At 48.1% G+C, this 24,123-nt stretch overlaps 1 protein-coding gene across 1 annotated transcript; it reads right to left on the bottom strand.

Moving 5' to 3' along the window:
* Positions 1 to 6,811: 6,811 nt before the first annotated feature.
* LOC134442117 (uncharacterized) lies at positions 6,812 to 23,746 on the bottom strand. The gene is made up of 2 exons (XM_063192417.1): positions 20,188 to 23,746; positions 6,812 to 11,206 (listed from the first exon to the last, which is right to left on the bottom strand). The coding sequence occupies exons 1-2, from the start codon at positions 23,739 to 23,741 to the stop codon at positions 7,873 to 7,875; spliced, it is 6,888 nt and encodes a 2,295-aa protein (XP_063048487.1). The 5' UTR covers positions 23,742 to 23,746; the 3' UTR covers positions 6,812 to 7,872.
* Positions 23,747 to 24,123: the final 377 nt, after the last annotated feature.

Here is a 24,123-nt window from a genome sequence, read left to right as displayed (position 1 = left end):
CCTCCCTCCCACGCCTCCCTCCAAACTGACGCACTGGAGAAAGCGCTCAAATGAGTCCTTCTGCTAAGAGGCCAAAATGGCGTGTTTCAGCTTTATACTGAGAAAGCCTGCGGATATAACATCCTGACACCCCCGCAAGCCAATACAAAGCACCACAGGACCATGCCATGGGACCTTTAAGAGCCAGCTGCTTGTATGCATGGGGAGCAAAAGCGCGCTCTCTTTCATGAAACGGTTTTGCAAGCGCAATGCCCTTTGTGTTTACTGTTAAAAAAAAAAAAAAAAAAACCTGAATTGTTCCTTGACATCAGCCAGCTGTGTGAGTCAAGTGAAAGGGAAGCAACTTGATTGGGGAGAACGCCGTGGGGGACGAGAGCGCAAGCAACACTATTGCGTGCTGTTTAGACTATTACACGTTCATTTACATAGGCTATTCATAACTATTTTCGTCTTTGTTCAGTTTCATATCACTGGTGTTTTGTGTAACATTCAGTGTTTAAAATGAGCTAATATTATTTACTGATTAATTTTAGTCCTTTTTTTGTCTGACATTTTGGCCGGTCACATTTTATTTTGCTGGTCATTCATGATGCAAAACGGCCAATGTCCGGCCACAGCCGGCTAACGTGAACCCTGCCTACGACAATCTGATTCTACAAGGGGTGTCACGATAACCGGTAATCAGCCACGTTAAAAAGTGCTGACAATAATCATTACAGCTTGAAAAAAAAAACACTGTACCGTACCGGATAACCATACTGTACACCATGACACTGTGAGCTTTTTTGACCTCTCCAAGTCTGCTGATGTTGCCACAGAGGCACACTTTGTTGCACCTAATTTCAAAGCTGTAGTCAAAGTGAATTGCTGAACCAATAACATGTAATTACATACTGTGATCATTTCCTCCTCATAACTTCAGAATGACAAGCAATTCATGTATTGTGCCTTAAAACATGGGGGTTTTCAGCTTGTGTAGGACTATCAATGCTTTTTGTTCAACTAAATTTGTCAAAATTGCAACATAAGCAAGGCGAGCAATGGAAGTAATTGGCTTTGTATCGAGTCGAAGTTGTATTGAGACAAAAGCGAGGCTAGAGGCAATTAGCGTGACGAGAGCGACAGTTTGTAGTTGAACTCATAGGAATATTATTGCCAGTCCGGTAAAGATAGCTGAGTATGTCGGGTAAACTTCACCGCGAGTTTTACCTCCTGTAAGATGGTCTGGAAAAATTACCTCTTTAAAGTTTCAGCTCATGTTAATCACCCACCCCTTGCCGAGTACGGAGGGTCCTATTGTGCATGTGGTTATGTTTGACTGAATATAGCATTGCCCTATCATGCTCATCCCCCGCCAACCGTTTCCCTTGACGACAGGCCCTGATGACCTTTGGCCGCAACACGGCAGGTGGCTGCATGGCGGTGTCGGACGACCTGCTGACCGCGCACTACACAGAGGACTACCAGGAGCAGCAGCTGCCCGACAACCCCGAGCGACTACAGGTATGTAGGGGTGTCACGATAACCAATATACCGTAGCCCGTACACCATACTTGGATCCATGCCAATTTCACATTCAGTATTTAGGAGTCATTCTTCCTTTATGTCATTTCTGTTTCACTTTCATAAAACCACACACATGCATATAGATTACATGTAATTACTGATTTTTTTATTATAATAAATCCCCAAGAACCACTTGAACATCTTCAAGTGTGCATTCTTACCGTTACCCCTCAGTGGCCACAACTTTCCGCAAATAACTTATTCATCATATCAAGTTATATGTATTTGTAAACTCCCTGACAACAGAAACATTCATCCCCAGAAAATGACTGCTGTATGTTTTCTGTGTACCCAGTAAATGTTGATGATGGTGCAGCTCCTGTGTGGACATGCTCTGTTACAACACAACACAGAGCCAGAAGACGAAGCCGTAACATAAGCAGCAGGTAAGTAATCAGTGTTTCCCACAGAATTTTTGGAAACTATGGGGGCAGCCGGGGTTTATTTTGTCTGGGTGGGGGGGGGGGGTGGGTCTTCTCACACGGGCCTTTTTTTGGGGGGGGGGGGGGGGGGGGGGGGGGGGGGGGGGGGGGGGGGGGGGGGAGGGGGGGGGGGGGGGGGGGGGGGGGGTGCGGGTTGTATTCTTGCAGCGTAAATGCAAAACGGCAAAACAATGACTACAGTATGACATTGGCGCATGGAGAAACTGTAGGCCTGGGCCTATATTTCAGCCATTTATATTTGGAGAAATAAGGCTACATAAGATTTTACCCATGACTTGTATAATAGTAGTACATTGTCATTGTCAAAAAATGCAGTACAGTGAATAATTTCTGTTTACAACACAGTTTCATTCGTCCCTCATGCAGGGGTCTGGGAAACAATAAAACAAAATAGGAGCAGAGATAAGAATTTAAGAGCACTGTGAAATTGTTAACGCATAGATAAAAAGGGTCTTAGAGGGTAGGCTATGCCTTTTACCCCACACATATCTGTAGGCGTACACATTCTACATGAGGGGTGCTGGTCACAGGGCCAGTTTTTTCCAAATTCCTCCCATTAAAAGGGCTGAACAACATATTACACATTTATGTCTATATTCACATTCATTACACATTAATTTCTATATGCAGCCCGATGTCTCCTCTGCTGTGTCAATGAAGGTCTGTCACCAAACTCATTACAACTGTAAAACAAAGCCTAGGGAGTGTTAGTAAACTCATCCCAACTGTCCCTTCTCTGAAGGTTTTTTTTATATTGCTCCCAAACCCAAGTAAACTACAACAACTTGACTACGCTTTTGATCCCTGTCTTTCAAGCACTTGTGGTTCTCTCTATAGCAGGGGTGCCCAACCTTTTTTTAACCAAGATCTACTTTTGAAGTTGATGGTCTGCCGTGATCTACCAAGTCAAATTTAAGGATGTCAGTATGAAAATTTAAGACCACCATTTATTAATCACCATTATTATGAACAAAATGTTTTTAGTAGGCTACTATGGCCGTATCTTTTCAGTGTGTTTTTAAAGTGTGTTGAATAGCCTATCTTTACAAAGCAATGCAGCACTGATAGTATGCAGAGATAATTTCAGTCATACACAAGTCATAATCAACTGAAACAATTTCAAAATGATAAACATTTGGAATATAAAAGGCACATAGGCCCTATTTCTAAAATATGATGAAGCATTATCATGCCTTCAGTGGTATAGGCTACAAATTAAAAAGGGCTCAGAAATTCACCATTTGTTATGGGTAAATAGTAGGCTACTATGAGAGAGAGAGAGAGAGAGAGAGAGAGAGAGAGAGAGCAATGAGAGAACTCATTGGATTGGTTAACACCCCTGTTAAGAGTGACTTCTTCTATGAAGGGGTTTTTTTCAGCTCTCTGGGACAGTAGCACAGCCAAGGCTTTCTATTGTGAGTTTGGCCAATCGTTTTGTCCACAACTGAAGCAATAAACAGCACAAATTGAAGTGAATTCCATACATGTCAACAACTAACATTTCCCTTACACGCGGCACGCGATGTAAACGCAGTTAGCGATGATGCATGCGACTAGCGATTTGGACGAAGATCCTCGCATATCGGCGTGTCATAACGCATCGTTGCGCACATGTTCTGTTACTCGTAACTCGCCCGATGTTACACGTGTGCACACATGAATCAACTGTAATACCCTTACAGTCACTTCCTAATGCTTTCCCCTCATTCTGTGTTACCGTGGGACTACTTATCTAACCAATACAGAGTCTATAGGATGTATTTACTCCAGGAGGAAAATGCGAAGGAAATTCAAAATCGTAATTCACATCGTTTTTAACAAAAACGGATATGGTTTAAAAAAGAAAAAGTATTTTTTTGTTTTTGTTTTTTTAAACATTTTCGTAAACTATGGCGGCCAAATTTAAACTATGGCGGGCCGCCATAGTTTCCTCAATGTATGGGAAACACTGGTAATACACGTGATGGCAATATACATTCATTAACTTCACAACTATGTGTTTGTGTTTAGTTATGGGTTCCGAATAACATTTAGAAACATATTTTTCACAATCGTGTGTGAATGCAGCCACCTCTAATTCTAGTTCTATAGCATTTGTAGGGACCTCAGTAAATGTATAGCCTATTTAGCCATCCCATTCGTGTAAAGGGAGTCAGATAAAGTAAAGCAATTCAATCCGCTGTATCTTGTCCTGATCATCACTATTATTCTTACTCTACATGTTCTAAACAGGCTGCAAGTTGCCTTTCCTTCCCTGTAGAAGCACGTTACGGGCGGCTATAAGCAGTGTGCACAATGCATTCCAAATAAGAACACATTTGACATAGAAACCATAGACTAATCTGCTGTTATCAGAAGTGGTGCCAAAGTATTCTATTGAAATTAACCAAATGCTCAGCAAAATAAAATTAATTATTGCCATTAACATAGCACAGCACGTTTAAAGGACCAGTTCAGTCAATTTTTTTTAACATGCAGTTGTAATGCTCACACTACCTTGGACTTGTCAGTACCTGAGGTTTTTTTTTTCTTCTTCCGAAATCTTGGTCATTGTAATGGGGGCAGTGCTTTGTTTACATGTCAAAAAAACATTTTTATTTATTCCCAACACCCAAAAACATCCGAAAGGTTATACAACATCAGCAGACAACTAGCAAACAGCGGTACCTTTCGGGGAAATGTTTGGAGTAGTCCTATGCAAAAAACATTTTTTAAAATGTAAACAAACGCTGCCCCATTAGAAAAGCTCATCTCGGATAATAATCATATCTCGTGGCATCACCGAGTACTGACAAGTCAAGGGTAGCGTGAGCAATACAACAGCATATTGAAATTGACTGAACTGGTCCTTTAAGCCTACTTGCCCAAGAATATGGCAATAAGAGTACTTTCATCTGTGTGACAGTGACCTATACATATTCTAGCTATTGTGTTATCCTGCAGTTATGTTATGCCCATTCACTTTCATTTGATTTTTAAGTGAAAACGAAAGGATGTACGTGGTCTACACTTCTGTACACAGACTCGTGTGCACAAACAAATCTCAAGACAACCGATCACAAGTTATCTGTAATTGCCAAAAGCGTCTTGGGAAAGACAGCGGGCAGAAGTGATCGTCTGTTTTTAAATACAGCTGATATAAACTGTCCTGACCTTAACCTTAACGGAGCACAGTGGAAGTTGTCTAAACTATATTTCTCAACCTAACCTTTAACTGTCAGTTGCTTTGGTTAAAAGCGTCAGCTAAATGTAATGTAATGTAATCTCTCCCCCACTTTCAGTTGCTGTTGAATGACCGTGCTGACCTCCAAGCTGAGCTATGGCAAGGCAGTGAACACATCAGTGGTAAGCTTCTCCATACACCTTCATTGTCTTTGTCCTCACCCATCGAAATTGTCAAGCTGTTTGCTCATTATTGCTGAGCATTGTATATTCCTCATAACTCATCGAGACGTGTTAATGCCAAAGCCCTTTTGAAAAGTAACATTTTGAAAAATACTTCAATAAACACAAAATATATCTCCACAATATGCACAGACTATGTTTAATGCAATATCTGTTTAACAGACAACATAAAACTAAGTTCTATATTAAAACTTTTATATTTTATATATTTCTAACTGTTCATTATCAGAAATGACATGGTGGCAACTCTGTGAATTTAGGCAAGTACACATAGTTGAGATCACCTGAGTTCAAACCGAGCATCAGAATGGGGAAGAAAAAATATTTAAATTACTTTCAACATGACATGGCTGTTGGTGCCAGAGGGTCTTGGTTGGGGTATTTCAGAAACAACTGATCTACTGGAATATTGAAGTTTTTGTGATACACATAACTTACTAAAATCATATTCTGTTCTCCAGGTTTTGGACCAACCAGCTCTCCAGCTGCATCACTGAATCGGTGGAACTGCACAAACTACAAGTCTGCTGTGCCTCATGCATACTCCCGGTCGACCACAGTGCAAGATTTAACTACTTATAACAAGGGACAACATGGCATCCCCCACATCATTTCCCATGGTTTTGTCTCAATGTTTTTGAAGTATCTGGTTTGTGTGTGTGTTTAAGTTACTACTTCTGACCACGTACTATCAATAGGTGTCTTAACACTTCAGAGTAACAAGAGAAAAATACAAATCAGAGCAGGCCAAATTATAAGTAAAGTTCATAAAGGTTGGAGCAGGCTTCACCCAACAATTTTTCTCTTCTTTTAAGGGTGCTGACTAAAATATTGTAAAACTGAAAAATGAAAAAAGGTTGCATCATGCATAGGTTTCTTTATTACACAGACGTGTTTCGGCGTTCTGCCTTCCTCATTGTAATAAAGAAACCTATGTGTAACAGTACCGAGAGGTAGATACTACTTTAAGCACCAATTTGTGCAACTCAATATTACGTTAACCACACAGGTTTTTAGGGCAGAGATGACAGAGACGTGGGTTACAAACAATTACAAATCTTTATTTTTCTTCATTTATCAAAACATGTAATAATCTTTAAAATACCGGCATTAGAATTTCACACGCTCATACACACACTTACAATGGATTAGGCCACAAGTAGCCTAGGCCTACAGGTTGTGCTCCACCCTAATGGTGATCTTCCTATGAGCAGAACCAATGATGCTGAGGCAAAACAAAAGGACTAATACACTACAACGAAAAGGAAAACACACCAAGCAAAACAAAAGTAAGGTAAAGCACAGCAAACAAAAATGAAAAGTATTAAGTCAACAAAGCAAACAAACTGAAAAAGCACACCATGCAGATAAATTCAGCACATTAGTTCCCACAGGAATTACCCCATTAACTGGGGGGGTTAGCGCACAGTCACTGTAGCACAAGCAGCCAAAGCAGACATGGACAGACTAACAAACGGACAAACAAAACAATTCACGGGACAAGTGACACCGCGTAGCGAGCTTCAGCGTCAGACACCCTGCAAGCCCCACACCCAAGCAGCAGAGCGAGCAGCAAGCAGCGGTATTGCAGCAGAGCGACAGCAAGCAACAATATTGCAGCAGAGCGACAGTCACCGTGAGCGGACAGGAGGAGCAGAACAGGGGAGGACAAAGCGGCAACTCTGACCGTAATGGTTGGAAGCCCCACGGGCCCTAATGGAGAATACAAAATAAATGCATTTACTTAAAGCGCCTATTTGTATTTACATAACGCGCCTAACTAAGACAGTTAGAAGGGTATGAGAAGGAGAACCTACCGATGTAGCCGGCACACGCCGTCCAGAGAGGCACACGCTGCCAAGGTGGAGAGACTTCGCTTACCGAATCGTCTCGTGATGGATGCTGTGAACCGAGAATAATGTCAGCATGTTGCCCCCAGGAAAAGTGAAGTGCACACGCCAGTGAGCATTAGAAACTCACCTGGACAAGGGTCAGCAAGCGTGTCGGAGGGGAAGAGATGGAGCCATACAGCTGCGCAGATGGCAATCAATTAGCCCAAGCTGAAACAAATAGAATGCGTTAAGATCCGAACGCAATCCAGGACAAGAAACGCGAGTGCAGAGGAACAGCAACCTACCGAGCAGCCAGGGGCACGACGAGTTCCCTCCGGGGCAAAAGCGATGAGGAGCATACAGCCAGAGCTGCTAGCAAGTCTGTTCCTCTCAGCAAAAGCACTGAATGTTTGCGTCGCCATCTTCTTTATGCAGGTGTGGCTTGCGGTCACCCAATCGTGAGCTCAGGTGAAGCCCCGCTGGGGGGACTGTCACCAAAGTGTCAAACGTGCACAGGGATGAAACAGACATGACTGACAGCAATAGAAAGCTCTACTGCTACAATCTGCCCCCCCCATTTGAGTCGTCGTCCCGACGACCCCAAAGAGAACTTGCCACACCACCAGCTAGGGGTCTTGGTTGTCTACTTCCCTCGCAGAACTGTTGACCGTACGCGGAAGCCGGTGGGGGTTAGAGTGTTGTCCTGCTGTAGCGCGAGTCGTGCGCCGTTGACCCCCAGTGTCTGCCACTGAGTTGGTGGGGCTAGGAAGCGGTGAGGCTGTAGGACTGGGAAGCGGTGAATCACTGCCATCTGCCCCAACGGTGCTGGGCAAGACAAGGGTACGATCTTCAAGAACGGCTGTGTTGCAGTCTAAAGTGGTCCTGCCAGACAAGGCAGGGGTTTCAGGGGCTGCGACAAACAGATCCTCTGCATCAGAGTTGTCATCTTCCGGAGAGTTACCTACAACTGGAGAGGCCTCTGACTCAACACGGCCTGAGGGGGCCCTCTCCCCGCATGCTTTCAGCATGGTGCGATGCACATGTTTAACTTGTTGGGGCTCACCCTCCGGGGCAATGGTGTAAACTGAACCTCCTGTTGGAGGCGCCTTAATGACCTGATACACCACAGGACTCCACAGATCATGGATCTTATGGCGGCCTCTTACGGTTTGATCTCGCAAGTAGACACGCTGACCCTCCTCCAGTGGTGCATCAATGGCGTTGGCATCATGATTGGCCTTTCGACGGTCAGCCGCCAGCTGTAAACGCTCCCCAACCTTTTCCCCTACTACCCTGAGCCGAGTTTGGTGCTCAAAGATCCAGTCGTGCACCTCTCCAGCTATCGGTTCTGGGACCCGGCCCAACAAGAAATCAATTGGGAGACGCGGCTCCTGGCCGAACATGAGGAAGTGTGGAGATTCCCCGGTGGTCTGATGAGGGGTACTGTTGTAGCAGAACAGGAGCTGGGGTAAGCAAGCGACCCAATCCCTCTTCCTCGACACGGGCAGAGTGCGCAGGAGATTGTGAAGTGTCCGGTTGAATCGTTCGCACTGGCCGTTACCGGCCGGATGATAAGGTGTTGTGCGCGACTTCTGTACCCCATAAAAGCTGCACAACTGCTGTAGAAGCAAAGACTCAAAGCACCGTCCCTGGTCTGAATGAATGCGACCCGGCACCCCAAACTTACAGATCCACTCTTCGACAAGTACCTTAGCCACAGTAGCCGCACGCTGATCCCTAGTGGGCACCGCCAAAGTATACTTGCTAAACACATCTGTTAGCACCAACACATTTTCATGGCCTGATGCAGATGGTTCAAGCAACGTAAAGTCCAGTGCCAGAATCTCATTGGGGCGGGCAGCCAGCAAGTGTCCCATAAAACTGGGCGCACCCGGCTTAACATCCTTAGCTAACTTGCACCTTTCGCAGTCCTGGCACCAACGCACAACATCTGCAGTTATGCCAGGCCAGTAACAACGCAAGCGAAGAAGCTCTGTAGTGCGCTCAATGCCTTGATGTCCATGTTCCGTGTGCATCTGGGTCAGCACTTCATGGTGCAAGCAGGTGGGTACCACCAATTGCAGCACCGCCTCCCCCCCTTCCTTGCGGAAGATTCGCCTATACAACACGCCTTCCTGTTCAACCAGCCGACCCCACTGTCCAATCAGGATCAACACCTGCTTGGACAGCTGCTTGCGTTCTTCAGGTCCAGGCCGTCTCTTCCGTCGCCAGAAGTGCAAGGCCTTTCCGACGATTGGATCAGCCAGCTGCAACCCACCCAAGTCAGCAGGAGTATGGCTAGGGAGGGCGGAGATGAGGGACTGACCTGCCCGGAGCGTGGGCACTGATGCGACAGCCTGCTGCAGGGACGCAGTCACAGCAGTGCCGGGAAGAAGGTTTTGCAGTGGGGTGTCAGCTGTGTTTTGTCGCGAGAGGCCATCCGCATTGCCATTACTTCGACCGGAGCGATATCGCAAAGAGATGTCAAAGGAGGCCAATTGCGATGCCCAGCGCTGTTCGGTTGCGCCCAGTTTGGCGGTTGCCAGGTGGCTAAGGGGATTATTGTCTGTATACACCACACATTTGTTTCCCCACAAATATTCCCGGAACTTTTCAGCTACGGCCCACTTCAGCGCCAAAAATTCCAATTTCATGGAACTATAGTTAGTCATGTTTCGCTCTGTGGGCCGTAAACTGCGACTGGCGTAGGCGACGGGCCTCACTTTCCCTCCCTGCTCCTGAGAGAGGACAGCCCCCAGTCCTCCGTGACTGGCGTCCACTTCCAGGACGAAGGGCAGGGAAAAGTCAGCATACGCCAGTACCGGGGCTGTGGTGAGTTTCTCTTTCAAGTCATCAAAACTTGACTGGCAAGCTTCTGTCCAAGAACTGGCCAATATTTTGTTAGCAGATCTGCCCTTATTTGCAGTTTGCTCGGCCACCAGCCTGTGCAGAGGGGCCGCCAATTTGGCGAACCCCTCCACAAAGCGCCGGTAATAACTAGCAAACCCAAGGAATGACCGCAACTCTGAAACCGTACTAGGCACCCGCCACTCTGCTACGGCAGCAATCTTGCCAGGGTCCGTGGCTACCCCCTTGTCCGACACGACATGGCCGAGGTAGTTCACCTCTCTTTGAAAGAAAGCACACTTGCTTAACTTTGCTTTGAGACCTTCCCGCTGAAGCCGACCAAGCACCAGTGTCAACCGTTCCAAGTGTTGTGCGACCGTGGCCGAATACACGATGATGTCATCAAGATACAGGAGCAGCGACTGGCACTGCTGGTCGCCAAAGAGACGCTGCATGAGGCGTTGGAACGTAGATGGAGCGTTGCAGAGCCCAAATGGCATTCGGTTCCATTCGAATAAGCCAAATGGGGTGCAAAAGGCGGTCTTAGGCTTGTCCTGTTCAGTGACCGGAACCTGGTTATATCCACTCGCTAAGTCCAAAGTGGAGAAAAAGCGGGCCCCGGATAAGGCATCAAGCGACTCTTCGATGCGCGGAAGTGGGAATGCGTCCTTCCGGGTTTTGGAATTGAGTTGGCGGTAGTCAACACACAACCGCAGTTTGCCGTCCTTTTTCTTCACCAATACAATTGGCGAAGCGTATGGACTACAGCTCTCCCGGATGATCTGGGAGTCAAGCAGTTGGTTGATGTGTGCTTTTACCATGTCGTAGTCCGAAGGGGGTATGCGGCGGTACCTCTGGCGAACTGGCACATCGTCCAGAAGCGGGATGTCATGAGAAAGCAGATTGGTGCAGCCCAAATCAGCATCATGGGCAGAGAACACAGTGTCAAACTGTTCAAGTAAAGCGCGGACCTGTCCCTGTTCAGCGCTACTTAAAGAACTGGATAAATCCAATTGAGCTATTTGCTCTTGAATGGTGGGTTGCACCGAGTCAACTGCCTGAGAGGCGACGGTAGCTGCAACTGTTGGGACCTCTGACACCCCTGCCGGCAGACTAACCACGTGGACACATTGTAGTGTGCCTAAGGCTATACGAGGATACAATAGGACATCCGTGGTGCCGACATTAACAACTGGAATGCAAGCAGTACCATTGTTGACTCGTACCAAGGCGGGTGACGCCAGCAACCCTGAAGGCAGGCCGGAGTCTAAAGGTTCAAACAGTACAACACCACTAGTGTATTGGACAGAGCAAGTGGCCGGAACCAACTTCATGACCCCACCTGGTATACGGCAAGCCCTCCGTCCTCTGACCTTCACATGGCCTACTGCACTAGCAGAGGGCTGAACGTCGGCCTGATGGCAATGCTGGAAAGCGTGAAAAAGGGGTGCTGGGGCCCTGGATATTGCAGGGTCTCTTAGGAGAGCGGGCCCATGCTGGCCGAACAGCTCTTGGTAGCATTTGCTCAGGACATTCATTCCTAGCACTCCAGGCACCTGATTAAGGGTTTCTGGGGGGTCCTTAACTACCAAGATCCCGCAGTTTGGCATCGTCTTGCCACAAAGCTGGACATCCAACTCCATGTAGCCAATATAGGGGATGGCCAACCCATTGGCGGCACGAAGCTGGAGCCAGTTGCATGATTTCAGACTATTTGGCCCCCTGGGTGCCAAATGCTTTTGAAAGAAAGCTTCAGTCACAGTGGAGACCATGGATCCAGTGTCGATAAGGCAGGGCACCTGCACCCCTCCAATGGATACGTCCAAGTGAGGACAGGATGCCACCAAACTTGCTGTGGTCGGCCGAACAGTCAACTCCTGTGAGTCAGTCGAGTCCCCAACCAAGCTGTGACTCAGCAGCGAGGTGGGTAGAAGTTTCCCGCCGGAGTAGGTGGGTTGCCACTAGAGGGTCGGTCCGTAGAGGGCAGGGCAGCCTGGGCCTGCGGTCGCACCCGCACCCCATCGCAATCACGAGCATAGTGTCCATGGCCCTGACACCTACGGCAGATCAATGGCTGCCGTGGAAGAGAACGTGGAGGTTGACGAGGCGCCTGCAAGGAAGCAACACTTTGAGTCAGCTGGTTAAGCTGGTCCTGTTGCTGTTTAAGAATCTCCTTCAGTTCGCTGAGCTCAGTACTGTGTGGCTGACCACTGCGTGCCATCGGAGGCTCTCTCTGGACACCATACTGTAAGCCCTGTACGGCCGGCAATGAGTAACTACGGGCCCTAGACGCACCAGGCATGCCCTCACGTTCCCACCTAATGGCCTCCGCACGCACCTTGAGCAAGGTAGCTTGCGGCTCCCTGCGTACAAACTGTTTTAGTTCCCGGCGGAGAGCCCCATCCATCACATGCTCGGTGAATTGATCCCGCAAAAGAACTTCAGAGTTAGGGACAGAATCAGGAGCAGACTTCTTCACTTTGTCCATTAGGCTCAACAAAGCCAAGGAGAACTCTTGCAGGGTCTCTCCATCCTGCTGTTTTCGAGAAAAGAAGCTTTCTTGGAGAGCGACGTAGGATTTAGAGCACCCGTACAACTCTTTCAAAATGGAAATTATTTTGTCGGGGTCCTTGCGTTCTGCACTAGGCCGGAATTTTATCTCTTCTCTCGCTTCCCCCACCAGGTGATCATAAAGAAAGAACGCTTGATCTGAGCCCGACAAGTGTCGTGCACGCATGCATGCCTGAGCCTCTTCAACCCATTCTTCGATCCTCATACCAGACCTACCACTAAACTGTGGACACTTCCGATCGCGTGGCACAAACACAAGCCTCTCTGTTCGGGGGGCAACATTATTAGCTGATTGTGGCACTACAACATCATCACTTACGTTTGACGGTGTATTTGAAGACTCTGTAGATGCCTCAGCAGAGATAGCACTCAATGGCCTAGCGCTAGCCAGGTCCTGTCGTAACTTCTCATTCTCAGCCCTTAACTGAGCCATCAAATCTTGTACATTTTCCGTATCACTCATAATGGAGGCAAGATTACTTACTCAGGTGATGACAAGAGACCGTGGGACATCCAAAACCGCCACCGGGCTAGATGGTAAAAGATAGCAAGACAGACGTTGCCGCTTTGTCCTCAAAAAAAAAATCAAGGGGAAACGAGACAACACACAGCACATAAAGCACAATCATTCATACATTATTAAAATTTAAGAGGGAAAAAAAATAGACAAGAAAAAAAATACAAGACCCACGTCTCTGATTCTTTGACCCTTTGCTCACAGCGCCAGATTGTAACAGTACCGAGAGGTAGATACTACTTTAAGCACCAATTTGTGCAACTCAATATTACGTTAACCACACAGGTTTTTAGGGCAGAGATGACAGAGACGTGGGTTACAAACAATTACAAATCTTTATTTTTCTTCATTTCTGTCAGAACCATTTCAGTCAAGAAACACAAGAGAAGAATATAAATGCAATTTCTTTTATTGAAATTATGAATTACATTTGGCGGTATAGCTCTGTTCGGAGGAACCCCCCTATTTCCATGAGCAGCATGGAAAAGCATTTAGTCAGGGGGCAGCAGCAGTTTAGGGAATTCTCACCCCAGCAGGACAGGGCGAGAGATAACCCCCCATGAACAGAGCCAAGCGACGTGACAAGAGAACATGTCACATCATACACGACAAGGTGGAGCAGGGGAGGTGGTGGGCAGCAAAAACCGAGCAGCATACAGTTGAGAGGAAGTGGATAGAATTTAAAAGGCGTGCCGAAGCCGTGTGGCCAATCGCTAGGGAAGAAAGATTATCAGCTGAGGGAATGCACCTGGATCAATTAGGAATTAGATGAAGGGGAGGGCGGCAAGCTTCTTGACTACCATGGCCTGGCCAGAACTGACGTTAGTACTTTAATTTCTGTCAGAACCATTTCAGTCAAGAAACACAAGAGAAGAATATAAATGCAATTTCTTTTATTGAAATTATGAATTACATTTGGCGGTATAGCTCTGTTCGGAGGAACCCCCCTATTTCCATGAGCAGCATGGAAAAGCATTTAGTCAGGGGGCAGCAGCAGTTTAGGGAATTCTCACCCCAGCAGGACAGGGCGAGAGATAACCCCCCAAACAGACTATACCTGGTAATCCTCTCTCGAATACGATGAGAGGATGTCATAGCTATAGAAATAAGCCCCCCAAACCAAATATCTAAAACTAAATTTGGAACTAAATTTGGTAAAGGCAGGGGGGTGGGGGGGCATAGCAGCAGCAGGAGCAGCAGATGGCAGCACGACGCATAGATGCTGACACTTATTGGTTACCACCAGGGGCAGCAGGGGACATGGCTTCTGGGCATTAAGAATGGCGCACACGTCCGGCCGTAGGTAGCGTGCATAGGCAGCAGAATTCCATACCTGGTAATCCTCTCAAGGTCAGTTAAAATGAGAGGATTGGTTGAGCAGTCGAATTTAGATATCCCCCCAAAAACATCATGCACTAGTCCAGAGTAAATCATGCATGTGATCAGAGGAGCAGTCATATTGACTATGCCAGTAGTAAGTATAATCAAGAAATCTGGGCCAGTCATTGGCTAAATGTGGCATAAATCGTCAAGTTAACTGGAATAGGCAGATTTCTATTAACCAGACTAGACTAGCAGAAGTTTTGTTTAGCAGCAGTTATATTAGGAGCACAGCAGCAGCAATAGGGCATAGCCAGGCAGCAGCAAAAATACAAACTTGCCCAGCAGTAGCGAAAGAGAAAACTAGATAGGCCGGTAGATAGTTAAATAGGCCAGTAGAAATCAGGTGAAATGAACGACCCCAGCCAAAAGGATAGAATGTAACTAGATGACCAATAAGTTGGCCGCAGTTAACAATTTGGGGTTGGCAGCATCCTCATCACCAGCTGTAAAATAGACTTTAGGTAGGATTAAAGACAAGGCCAGCTGTTGGACAGTCAGATGCACATAGAGAAATAGAGCGTCAACAGTGGTTAAATAGACTTGGCTGGGAGTCATTAGGATAAAGTACACAGACAGTAAGGCTAGGATGGCTTAATAAATAAACGGGCAAGGTGGGCATCAGCAGAAATGGGTTGGGCGGGCAGGCAGCAGCCAAATGGGCTAGGTAGCGGGCAGCAGCAAAATGGGCAGGTGGACAGGCAGCAGCAAAAAAGGACTAGGCAAATAAATAAATAAATAAAAACAGTGAATGGGCTAGGTGGACGGGCAGCGGCAAAATGGACTAGGCAAGATGATTGGATAAGCTCAGCAAGCAATTGGCTCTCATTACCGGACAGGTGGGAGGGACGCCGGCCAGCGCTATGTTTGCGTAGCCAAATGCTCTCGTTCGTTCCTATGGAAGGCTTTTTGAGTGCTCCGTCTCTTACGCAGGCTGTCTCTGGTAGCGGGCAGCATCAAATAGACTAGGCGTACAGGCAGCATAAAAATTGACTAGGCGGACGGGCAGCAGCAAATGGGCTGATTCTTTAGGATCAGTGCCGCTCTACTCCAGAGCCCAGAACGGCAGCTGATTGACATGGACTATAGAATATGCAATTGGCAGCACAAGGTGACAGCGAAATCACTACATCATCTAGACGCGTCAACATAGAGAACACTGCTAACATGGCCTGAACACCCACACAGGATCAGTGCTACTCTAGGATCCGGAAAAAACAGCAGGTTGACAAGGACCACATGACAGCACACAATAAGCTGGGCCTCCATGATGGCAACCAATAGCTAGAATGATGGACAGATACAGTTGTAGGTAAATCCGAGAGCAGCAAGGAGACCAGAGATGGCGACAGTCAGCAGAAGCTACATTGAAACAATATGAGCAGGCAGCCGCTGGCTAGACACTAAACCGACCAATGAAGCAGCCGCTAGACTAAACCAAGTGAGCCCACTGCAGTTACGGTAGCTGCACAATACAATCCATCAGATCTGACAGCATATAGATAATATGACTGGAGGCAGGCGCAGGACCCAATGCAGTTAAACTATATGTGAGCCAGCTGTAGTTAGACAGAGTATGAGCCAATAGTAATTGCAGCACATGGACTACTCAGGGCAATCAATGCTACCATGAACAACAGAGTCAACATGCTCACAGGGCGAACATTAGCCAGACAGCACGATTACCATCCTACGAAGCGACACAGGCGACCATTAACAAAACATGAGCAACACTTGAGTACACTTGCCGAGCAGCAGAGCCAATTCAGACTATGAGCTAACAGTGCCACCACGACTACACAGGGAAACAATGCCAACAGACCACAGAAGCTAACAGCATTAGCAAGGCCTATGTATACTATGCAGTTGGCAGTAAAAGCAGACGAAATCAGCAAAATTATCCAGACACGGCAACATTCTACACTACACTACAGCAACATGATCTACACTAAAGGCCAACATGACCACTGATGCAGCCTCCCCCAGCAGAGGCCACGACATGGCTCCATGAGCATGACGAGGCCTAAACGTGCTAAATAAGACCCAACATGCACACCACTACCCAACATAACATAATAGCCTACAGTTGATATTGACGATGCAGATAGTTTAACCAAAGTGACCGGAATGAGGGGAAGAGCTAATAATGCCATACAGGCAGCACAAGCACTACTGCACAACCAAACCGAGCTAGCAGAAAGATACACAGCCATGCAAGGTCACGGTTAGGCATATAACCAGGCTTTAACAGATGAGCAATATAGCCATGCCAGCACAGCCTACATCAGCCAGTAACATAAAGACAATGCATCTCTGCTAGTAGTAATGACGGACTCCAGACAAAATACTTACACTACATTGGCCAAAACAGCAGAACTGACTACATACCAGCACAAACGGGGCACCAGCAGTGAGTGAAACAGTGACCACACTACAGCCAGAATACCTACACAGCCCAGCCAGGACTACTATACACACTGCAAGCACTTAGACTAGCAGTCAGGAAGCAATGGTTCACTAGAACATTTATCCTAGTCTAGGATACAGAGCTAGCAAAACTTGGCCAAACAGGCCAGTAGGCCTACTATAAAGCAGCAGAGACAACATCCCAAACATTGCAACTCAGAACTATGCTAATTGCAACTCCCCAAAAAACTAACAGATGAATAGCCAGGAAGCAGTAGATACAAAGAGCACATCAATCTAGACTATAGGCCTAGAGCTAGCACACTGCAAATGGTCACAGGGGGTGCAAGGGGAATGCGTTGAGCACCAGAAATGCCAAAACAAGACGGATAAGCAGCAGTCACCAGCATATAAACAGCTAGAGTCACGGAATAAAAAGAATGCAAAAATAAATAAATAACTAAATAAATAACCACGGTTCCGAAAGCACGGTTTCCAGCAATAATCAATTCAAGCCACGCCCGATTAGAAACACCTGTGGTTTTATTACAAAGTGACAGGTGACCGGCGAGGACGGTGGAACAAACATATAACTGCAATTAAAAAAAAAATCACATCGCATGACGTCTCCCTTACCTAACTATTGTGACAAAGGAAGCATAGGCTATTCAATCCAATCGTTTCAGAGCACGAAGCACAAATTTAACGCACAGGGTCGCCAGATTTCTATAGGCTACACTATATCGCCATGCGACTCAAAGCGCAAAATAGACTACAGTACTCCATGCGACAACTTTCACGTGAATGTTAATTGAAGATGGATTTATCATCCCATGGCAAAGGTCAATTAAGCACCTAAATCAAACGCCAGCAGACGGCAAATGCAACAAGTTAATCATCAAATATTCACCTCCGCAGAGAATTCCGAATTCGTAAGCAACTGAAACATGCGTGGTGAAAAAGCAGCAAGCCAAAATCCTGTTTACCATCAGGGTGGACAATGACAAGAAACCAAAGCGATTCAAAAACGGCGTGAGAGGCATTTAAAGTGATCGGATGGGAAGCCCGAGACAATGTAAATTACAGGCATAGCCTAAGCCACTATAGGGCCTATTAACTTCTGCAACACATTGAAAGCGTTGACATGCAGCCGCATGCAGACAAAGCACAGAACATGGCATTGGCCAAACATCCATCCCCAGTTGCAGCTGTAAACAGATCGAATGTATTTAGGCCCATCAAAGAAAGAGCGTGGTCACCAAACGCGCAGGTGCGGAATGTGATGAAGCAGTTTGTAATGTTAAAATCAGCGAAAGCTCAGAGCATGGGAAATTGTAGGCCTACAGCCAGCAAAATAAATAAACTGGGGTAGGCATCACAAAATCTGTTTTAACGCCCTAGAGGACGGCACCGCACGGAGAAAACAATCAAATGTCCAAATTGAGGTGCGTAACTTTTGAAATCATGGACTCCCTATCGGAGCAGAGGCAGAACTAAAGAGGCAACTCAAAGAAAAATGTGCAGCCTACCAGAGATGAAACAATATCGACAAAGAGAATGCTAAACAACGTGTTCAGAACTAGGCATAAGAAAACAAGCGACCAGCAACACCAACTCCAGCAAAAACCGAGCAGCATACAGTTGAGAGGAAGTGGATAGAATTTAAAAGGCGTGCCGAAGCCGTGTGGCCAATCGCTAGGGAAGAAAGATTATCAGCTGAGGGAATGCACCTGGATCAATTAGGAATTAGATGAAGGGGAGGGCGGCAAGCTTCTTGACTACCATGGCCTGGCCAGAACTGACGTTAGTACTTTAATTTATCAAAACATGTAATAATCTTTAAAATACCGGCATTAGAATTTCACACGCTCATACACACGCACACACTCACACACACACTTACAATGGATTAGGCCACAAGTAGCCTAGGCCTACAGGTTGTGCTCCACCCTAATGGTGATCTTCCTATGAGCAGAACCAATGATGCTGAGGCAAAACAAAAGGACTAATACACTACAACGAAAAGGAAAACACACCAAGCAAAACAAAAGTAAGGTAAAGCACAGCAAACAAAAATGAAAAGTATTAAGTCAACAAAGCAAACAAACTGAAAAAGCACACCATGCAGATAAATTCAGCACATTAGTTCCCACAGGAATTACCCCATTAACTGGGGGGGTTAGCGCACAGTCACTGTAGCACAAGCAGCCAAAGCAGACATGGACAGACTAACAAACGGACAAACAAAACAATTCACGGGACAAGTGACACCGCGTAGCGAGCTTCAGCGTCAGACACCCTGCAAGCCCCACACCCAAGCAGCAGAGCGAGCAGCAAGCAGCGGTATTGCAGCAGAGCGACAGCAAGCAACAATATTGCAGCAGAGCGACAGTCACCGTGAGCGGACAGGAGGAGCAGAACAGGGGAGGACAAAGCGGCAACTCTGACCGTAATGGTTGGAAGCCCCACGGGCCCTAATGGAGAATACAAAATAAATGCATTTACTTAAAGCGCCTATTTGTATTTACATAACGCGCCTAACTAAGACAGTTAGAAGGGTATGAGAAGGAGAACCTACCGATGTAGCCGGCACACGCCGTCCAGAGAGGCACACGCTGCCAAGGTGGAGAGACTTCGCTTACCGAATCGTCTCGTGATGGATGCTGTGAACCGAGAATAATGTCAGCATGTTGCCCCCAGGAAAAGTGAAGTGCACACGCCAGTGAGCATTAGAAACTCACCTGGACAAGGGTCAGCAAGCGTGTCGGAGGGGAAGAGATGGAGCCATACAGCTGCGCAGATGGCAATCAATTAGCCCAAGCTGAAACAAATAGAATGCGTTAAGATCCGAACGCAATCCAGGACAAGAAACGCGAGTGCAGAGGAACAGCAACCTACCGAGCAGCCAGGGGCACGACGAGTTCCCTCCGGGGCAAAAGCGATGAGGAGCATACAGCCAGAGCTGCTAGCAAGTCTGTTCCTCTCAGCAAAAGCACTGAATGTTTGCGTCGCCATCTTCTTTATGCAGGTGTGGCTTGCGGTCACCCAATCGTGAGCTCAGGTGAAGCCCCGCTGGGGGGACTGTCACCAAAGTGTCAAACGTGCACAGGGATGAAACAGACATGACTGACAGCAATAGAAAGCTCTACTGCTACAATCTGCCCCCCCCATTTGAGTCGTCGTCCCGACGACCCCAAAGAGAACTTGCCACACCACCAGCTAGGGGTCTTGGTTGTCTACTTCCCTCGCAGAACTGTTGACCGTACGCGGAAGCCGGTGGGGGTTAGAGTGTTGTCCTGCTGTAGCGCGAGTCGTGCGCCGTTGACCCCCAGTGTCTGCCACTGAGTTGGTGGGGCTAGGAAGCGGTGAGGCTGTAGGACTGGGAAGCGGTGAATCACTGCCATCTGCCCCAACGGTGCTGGGCAAGACAAGGGTACGATCTTCAAGAACGGCTGTGTTGCAGTCTAAAGTGGTCCTGCCAGACAAGGCAGGGGTTTCAGGGGCTGCGACAAACAGATCCTCTGCATCAGAGTTGTCATCTTCCGGAGAGTTACCTACAACTGGAGAGGCCTCTGACTCAACACGGCCTGAGGGGGCCCTCTCCCCGCATGCTTTCAGCATGGTGCGATGCACATGTTTAACTTGTTGGGGCTCACCCTCCGGGGCAATGGTGTAAACTGAACCTCCTGTTGGAGGCGCCTTAATGACCTGATACACCACAGGACTCCACAGATCATGGATCTTATGGCGGCCTCTTACGGTTTGATCTCGCAAGTAGACACGCTGACCCTCCTCCAGTGGTGCATCAATGGCGTTGGCATCATGATTGGCCTTTCGACGGTCAGCCGCCAGCTGTAAACGCTCCCCAACCTTTTCCCCTACTACCCTGAGCCGAGTTTGGTGCTCAAAGATCCAGTCGTGCACCTCTCCAGCTATCGGTTCTGGGACCCGGCCCAACAAGAAATCAATTGGGAGACGCGGCTCCTGGCCGAACATGAGGAAGTGTGGAGATTCCCCGGTGGTCTGATGAGGGGTACTGTTGTAGCAGAACAGGAGCTGGGGTAAGCAAGCGACCCAATCCCTCTTCCTCGACACGGGCAGAGTGCGCAGGAGATTGTGAAGTGTCCGGTTGAATCGTTCGCACTGGCCGTTACCGGCCGGATGATAAGGTGTTGTGCGCGACTTCTGTACCCCATAAAAGCTGCACAACTGCTGTAGAAGCAAAGACTCAAAGCACCGTCCCTGGTCTGAATGAATGCGACCCGGCACCCCAAACTTACAGATCCACTCTTCGACAAGTACCTTAGCCACAGTAGCCGCACGCTGATCCCTAGTGGGCACCGCCAAAGTATACTTGCTAAACACATCTGTTAGCACCAACACATTTTCATGGCCTGATGCAGATGGTTCAAGCAACGTAAAGTCCAGTGCCAGAATCTCATTGGGGCGGGCAGCCAGCAAGTGTCCCATAAAACTGGGCGCACCCGGCTTAACATCCTTAGCTAACTTGCACCTTTCGCAGTCCTGGCACCAACGCACAACATCTGCAGTTATGCCAGGCCAGTAACAACGCAAGCGAAGAAGCTCTGTAGTGCGCTCAATGCCTTGATGTCCATGTTCCGTGTGCATCTGGGTCAGCACTTCATGGTGCAAGCAGGTGGGTACCACCAATTGCAGCACCGCCTCCCCCCCTTCCTTGCGGAAGATTCGCCTATACAACACGCCTTCCTGTTCAACCAGCCGACCCCACTGTCCAATCAGGATCAACACCTGCTTGGACAGCTGCTTGCGTTCTTCAGGTCCAGGCCGTCTCTTCCGTCGCCAGAAGTGCAAGGCCTTTCCGACGATTGGATCAGCCAGCTGCAACCCACCCAAGTCAGCAGGAGTATGGCTAGGGAGGGCGGAGATGAGGGACTGACCTGCCCGGAGCGTGGGCACTGATGCGACAGCCTGCTGCAGGGACGCAGTCACAGCAGTGCCGGGAAGAAGGTTTTGCAGTGGGGTGTCAGCTGTGTTTTGTCGCGAGAGGCCATCCGCATTGCCATTACTTCGACCGGAGCGATATCGCAAAGAGATGTCAAAGGAGGCCAATTGCGATGCCCAGCGCTGTTCGGTTGCGCCCAGTTTGGCGGTTGCCAGGTGGCTAAGGGGATTATTGTCTGTATACACCACACATTTGTTTCCCCACAAATATTCCCGGAACTTTTCAGCTACGGCCCACTTCAGCGCCAAAAATTCCAATTTCATGGAACTATAGTTAGTCATGTTTCGCTCTGTGGGCCGTAAACTGCGACTGGCGTAGGCGACGGGCCTCACTTTCCCTCCCTGCTCCTGAGAGAGGACAGCCCCCAGTCCTCCGTGACTGGCGTCCACTTCCAGGACGAAGGGCAGGGAAAAGTCAGCATACGCCAGTACCGGGGCTGTGGTGAGTTTCTCTTTCAAGTCATCAAAACTTGACTGGCAAGCTTCTGTCCAAGAACTGGCCAATATTTTGTTAGCAGATCTGCCCTTATTTGCAGTTTGCTCGGCCACCAGCCTGTGCAGAGGGGCCGCCAATTTGGCGAACCCCTCCACAAAGCGCCGGTAATAACTAGCAAACCCAAGGAATGACCGCAACTCTGAAACCGTACTAGGCACCCGCCACTCTGCTACGGCAGCAATCTTGCCAGGGTCCGTGGCTACCCCCTTGTCCGACACGACATGGCCGAGGTAGTTCACCTCTCTTTGAAAGAAAGCACACTTGCTTAACTTTGCTTTGAGACCTTCCCGCTGAAGCCGACCAAGCACCAGTGTCAACCGTTCCAAGTGTTGTGCGACCGTGGCCGAATACACGATGATGTCATCAAGATACAGGAGCAGCGACTGGCACTGCTGGTCGCCAAAGAGACGCTGCATGAGGCGTTGGAACGTAGATGGAGCGTTGCAGAGCCCAAATGGCATTCGGTTCCATTCGAATAAGCCAAATGGGGTGCAAAAGGCGGTCTTAGGCTTGTCCTGTTCAGTGACCGGAACCTGGTTATATCCACTCGCTAAGTCCAAAGTGGAGAAAAAGCGGGCCCCGGATAAGGCATCAAGCGACTCTTCGATGCGCGGAAGTGGGAATGCGTCCTTCCGGGTTTTGGAATTGAGTTGGCGGTAGTCAACACACAACCGCAGTTTGCCGTCCTTTTTCTTCACCAATACAATTGGCGAAGCGTATGGACTACAGCTCTCCCGGATGATCTGGGAGTCAAGCAGTTGGTTGATGTGTGCTTTTACCATGTCGTAGTCCGAAGGGGGTATGCGGCGGTACCTCTGGCGAACTGGCACATCGTCCAGAAGCGGGATGTCATGAGAAAGCAGATTGGTGCAGCCCAAATCAGCATCATGGGCAGAGAACACAGTGTCAAACTGTTCAAGTAAAGCGCGGACCTGTCCCTGTTCAGCGCTACTTAAAGAACTGGATAAATCCAATTGAGCTATTTGCTCTTGAATGGTGGGTTGCACCGAGTCAACTGCCTGAGAGGCGACGGTAGCTGCAACTGTTGGGACCTCTGACACCCCTGCCGGCAGACTAACCACGTGGACACATTGTAGTGTGCCTAAGGCTATACGAGGATACAATAGGACATCCGTGGTGCCGACATTAACAACTGGAATGCAAGCAGTACCATTGTTGACTCGTACCAAGGCGGGTGACGCCAGCAACCCTGAAGGCAGGCCGGAGTCTAAAGGTTCAAACAGTACAACACCACTAGTGTATTGGACAGAGCAAGTGGCCGGAACCAACTTCATGACCCCACCTGGTATACGGCAAGCCCTCCGTCCTCTGACCTTCACATGGCCTACTGCACTAGCAGAGGGCTGAACGTCGGCCTGATGGCAATGCAGGAAAGCGTGAAAAAGGGTGCTGGGGCCCTGGATATTGCAGGGTCTCTTAGGAGAGCGGGCCCATGCTGGCCGAACAGCTCTTGGTAGCATTTGCTCAGGACATTCATTCCTAGCACTCCAGGCACCTGATTAAGGGTTTCTGGGGGGTCCTTAACTACCAAGATCCCGCAGTTTGGCATCGTCTTGCCACAAAGCTGGACATCCAACTCCATGTAGCCAATATAGGGGATGGCCAACCCATTGGCGGCACGAAGCTGGAGCCAGTTGCATGATTTCAGACTATTTG

Source organism: Engraulis encrasicolus, unplaced genomic scaffold (genome assembly GCF_034702125.1).
Source record: "Engraulis encrasicolus isolate BLACKSEA-1 unplaced genomic scaffold, IST_EnEncr_1.0 scaffold_116_np1212, whole genome shotgun sequence".
NCBI classification, from domain to species: domain Eukaryota; kingdom Metazoa; phylum Chordata; class Actinopteri; order Clupeiformes; family Engraulidae; genus Engraulis; species Engraulis encrasicolus.
This window is presented reverse-complemented; position numbering and strand designations above follow the sequence as displayed.

Coding starts and splice junctions, on each gene's coding strand:
- LOC134442117 (XM_063192417.1), bottom strand. CDS start 23,741: ATGAAGTTGGTTCCGGCCACTTGCTCTGTCCAATACACTAGTGGTGTT. Junction 11,207..20,187: donor GTAGACAACCAAGACCCCTA/GCTGGTGGTGTG, acceptor CCACGTGGTTAG/TCTGCCGGCAGGGGTGTCAG.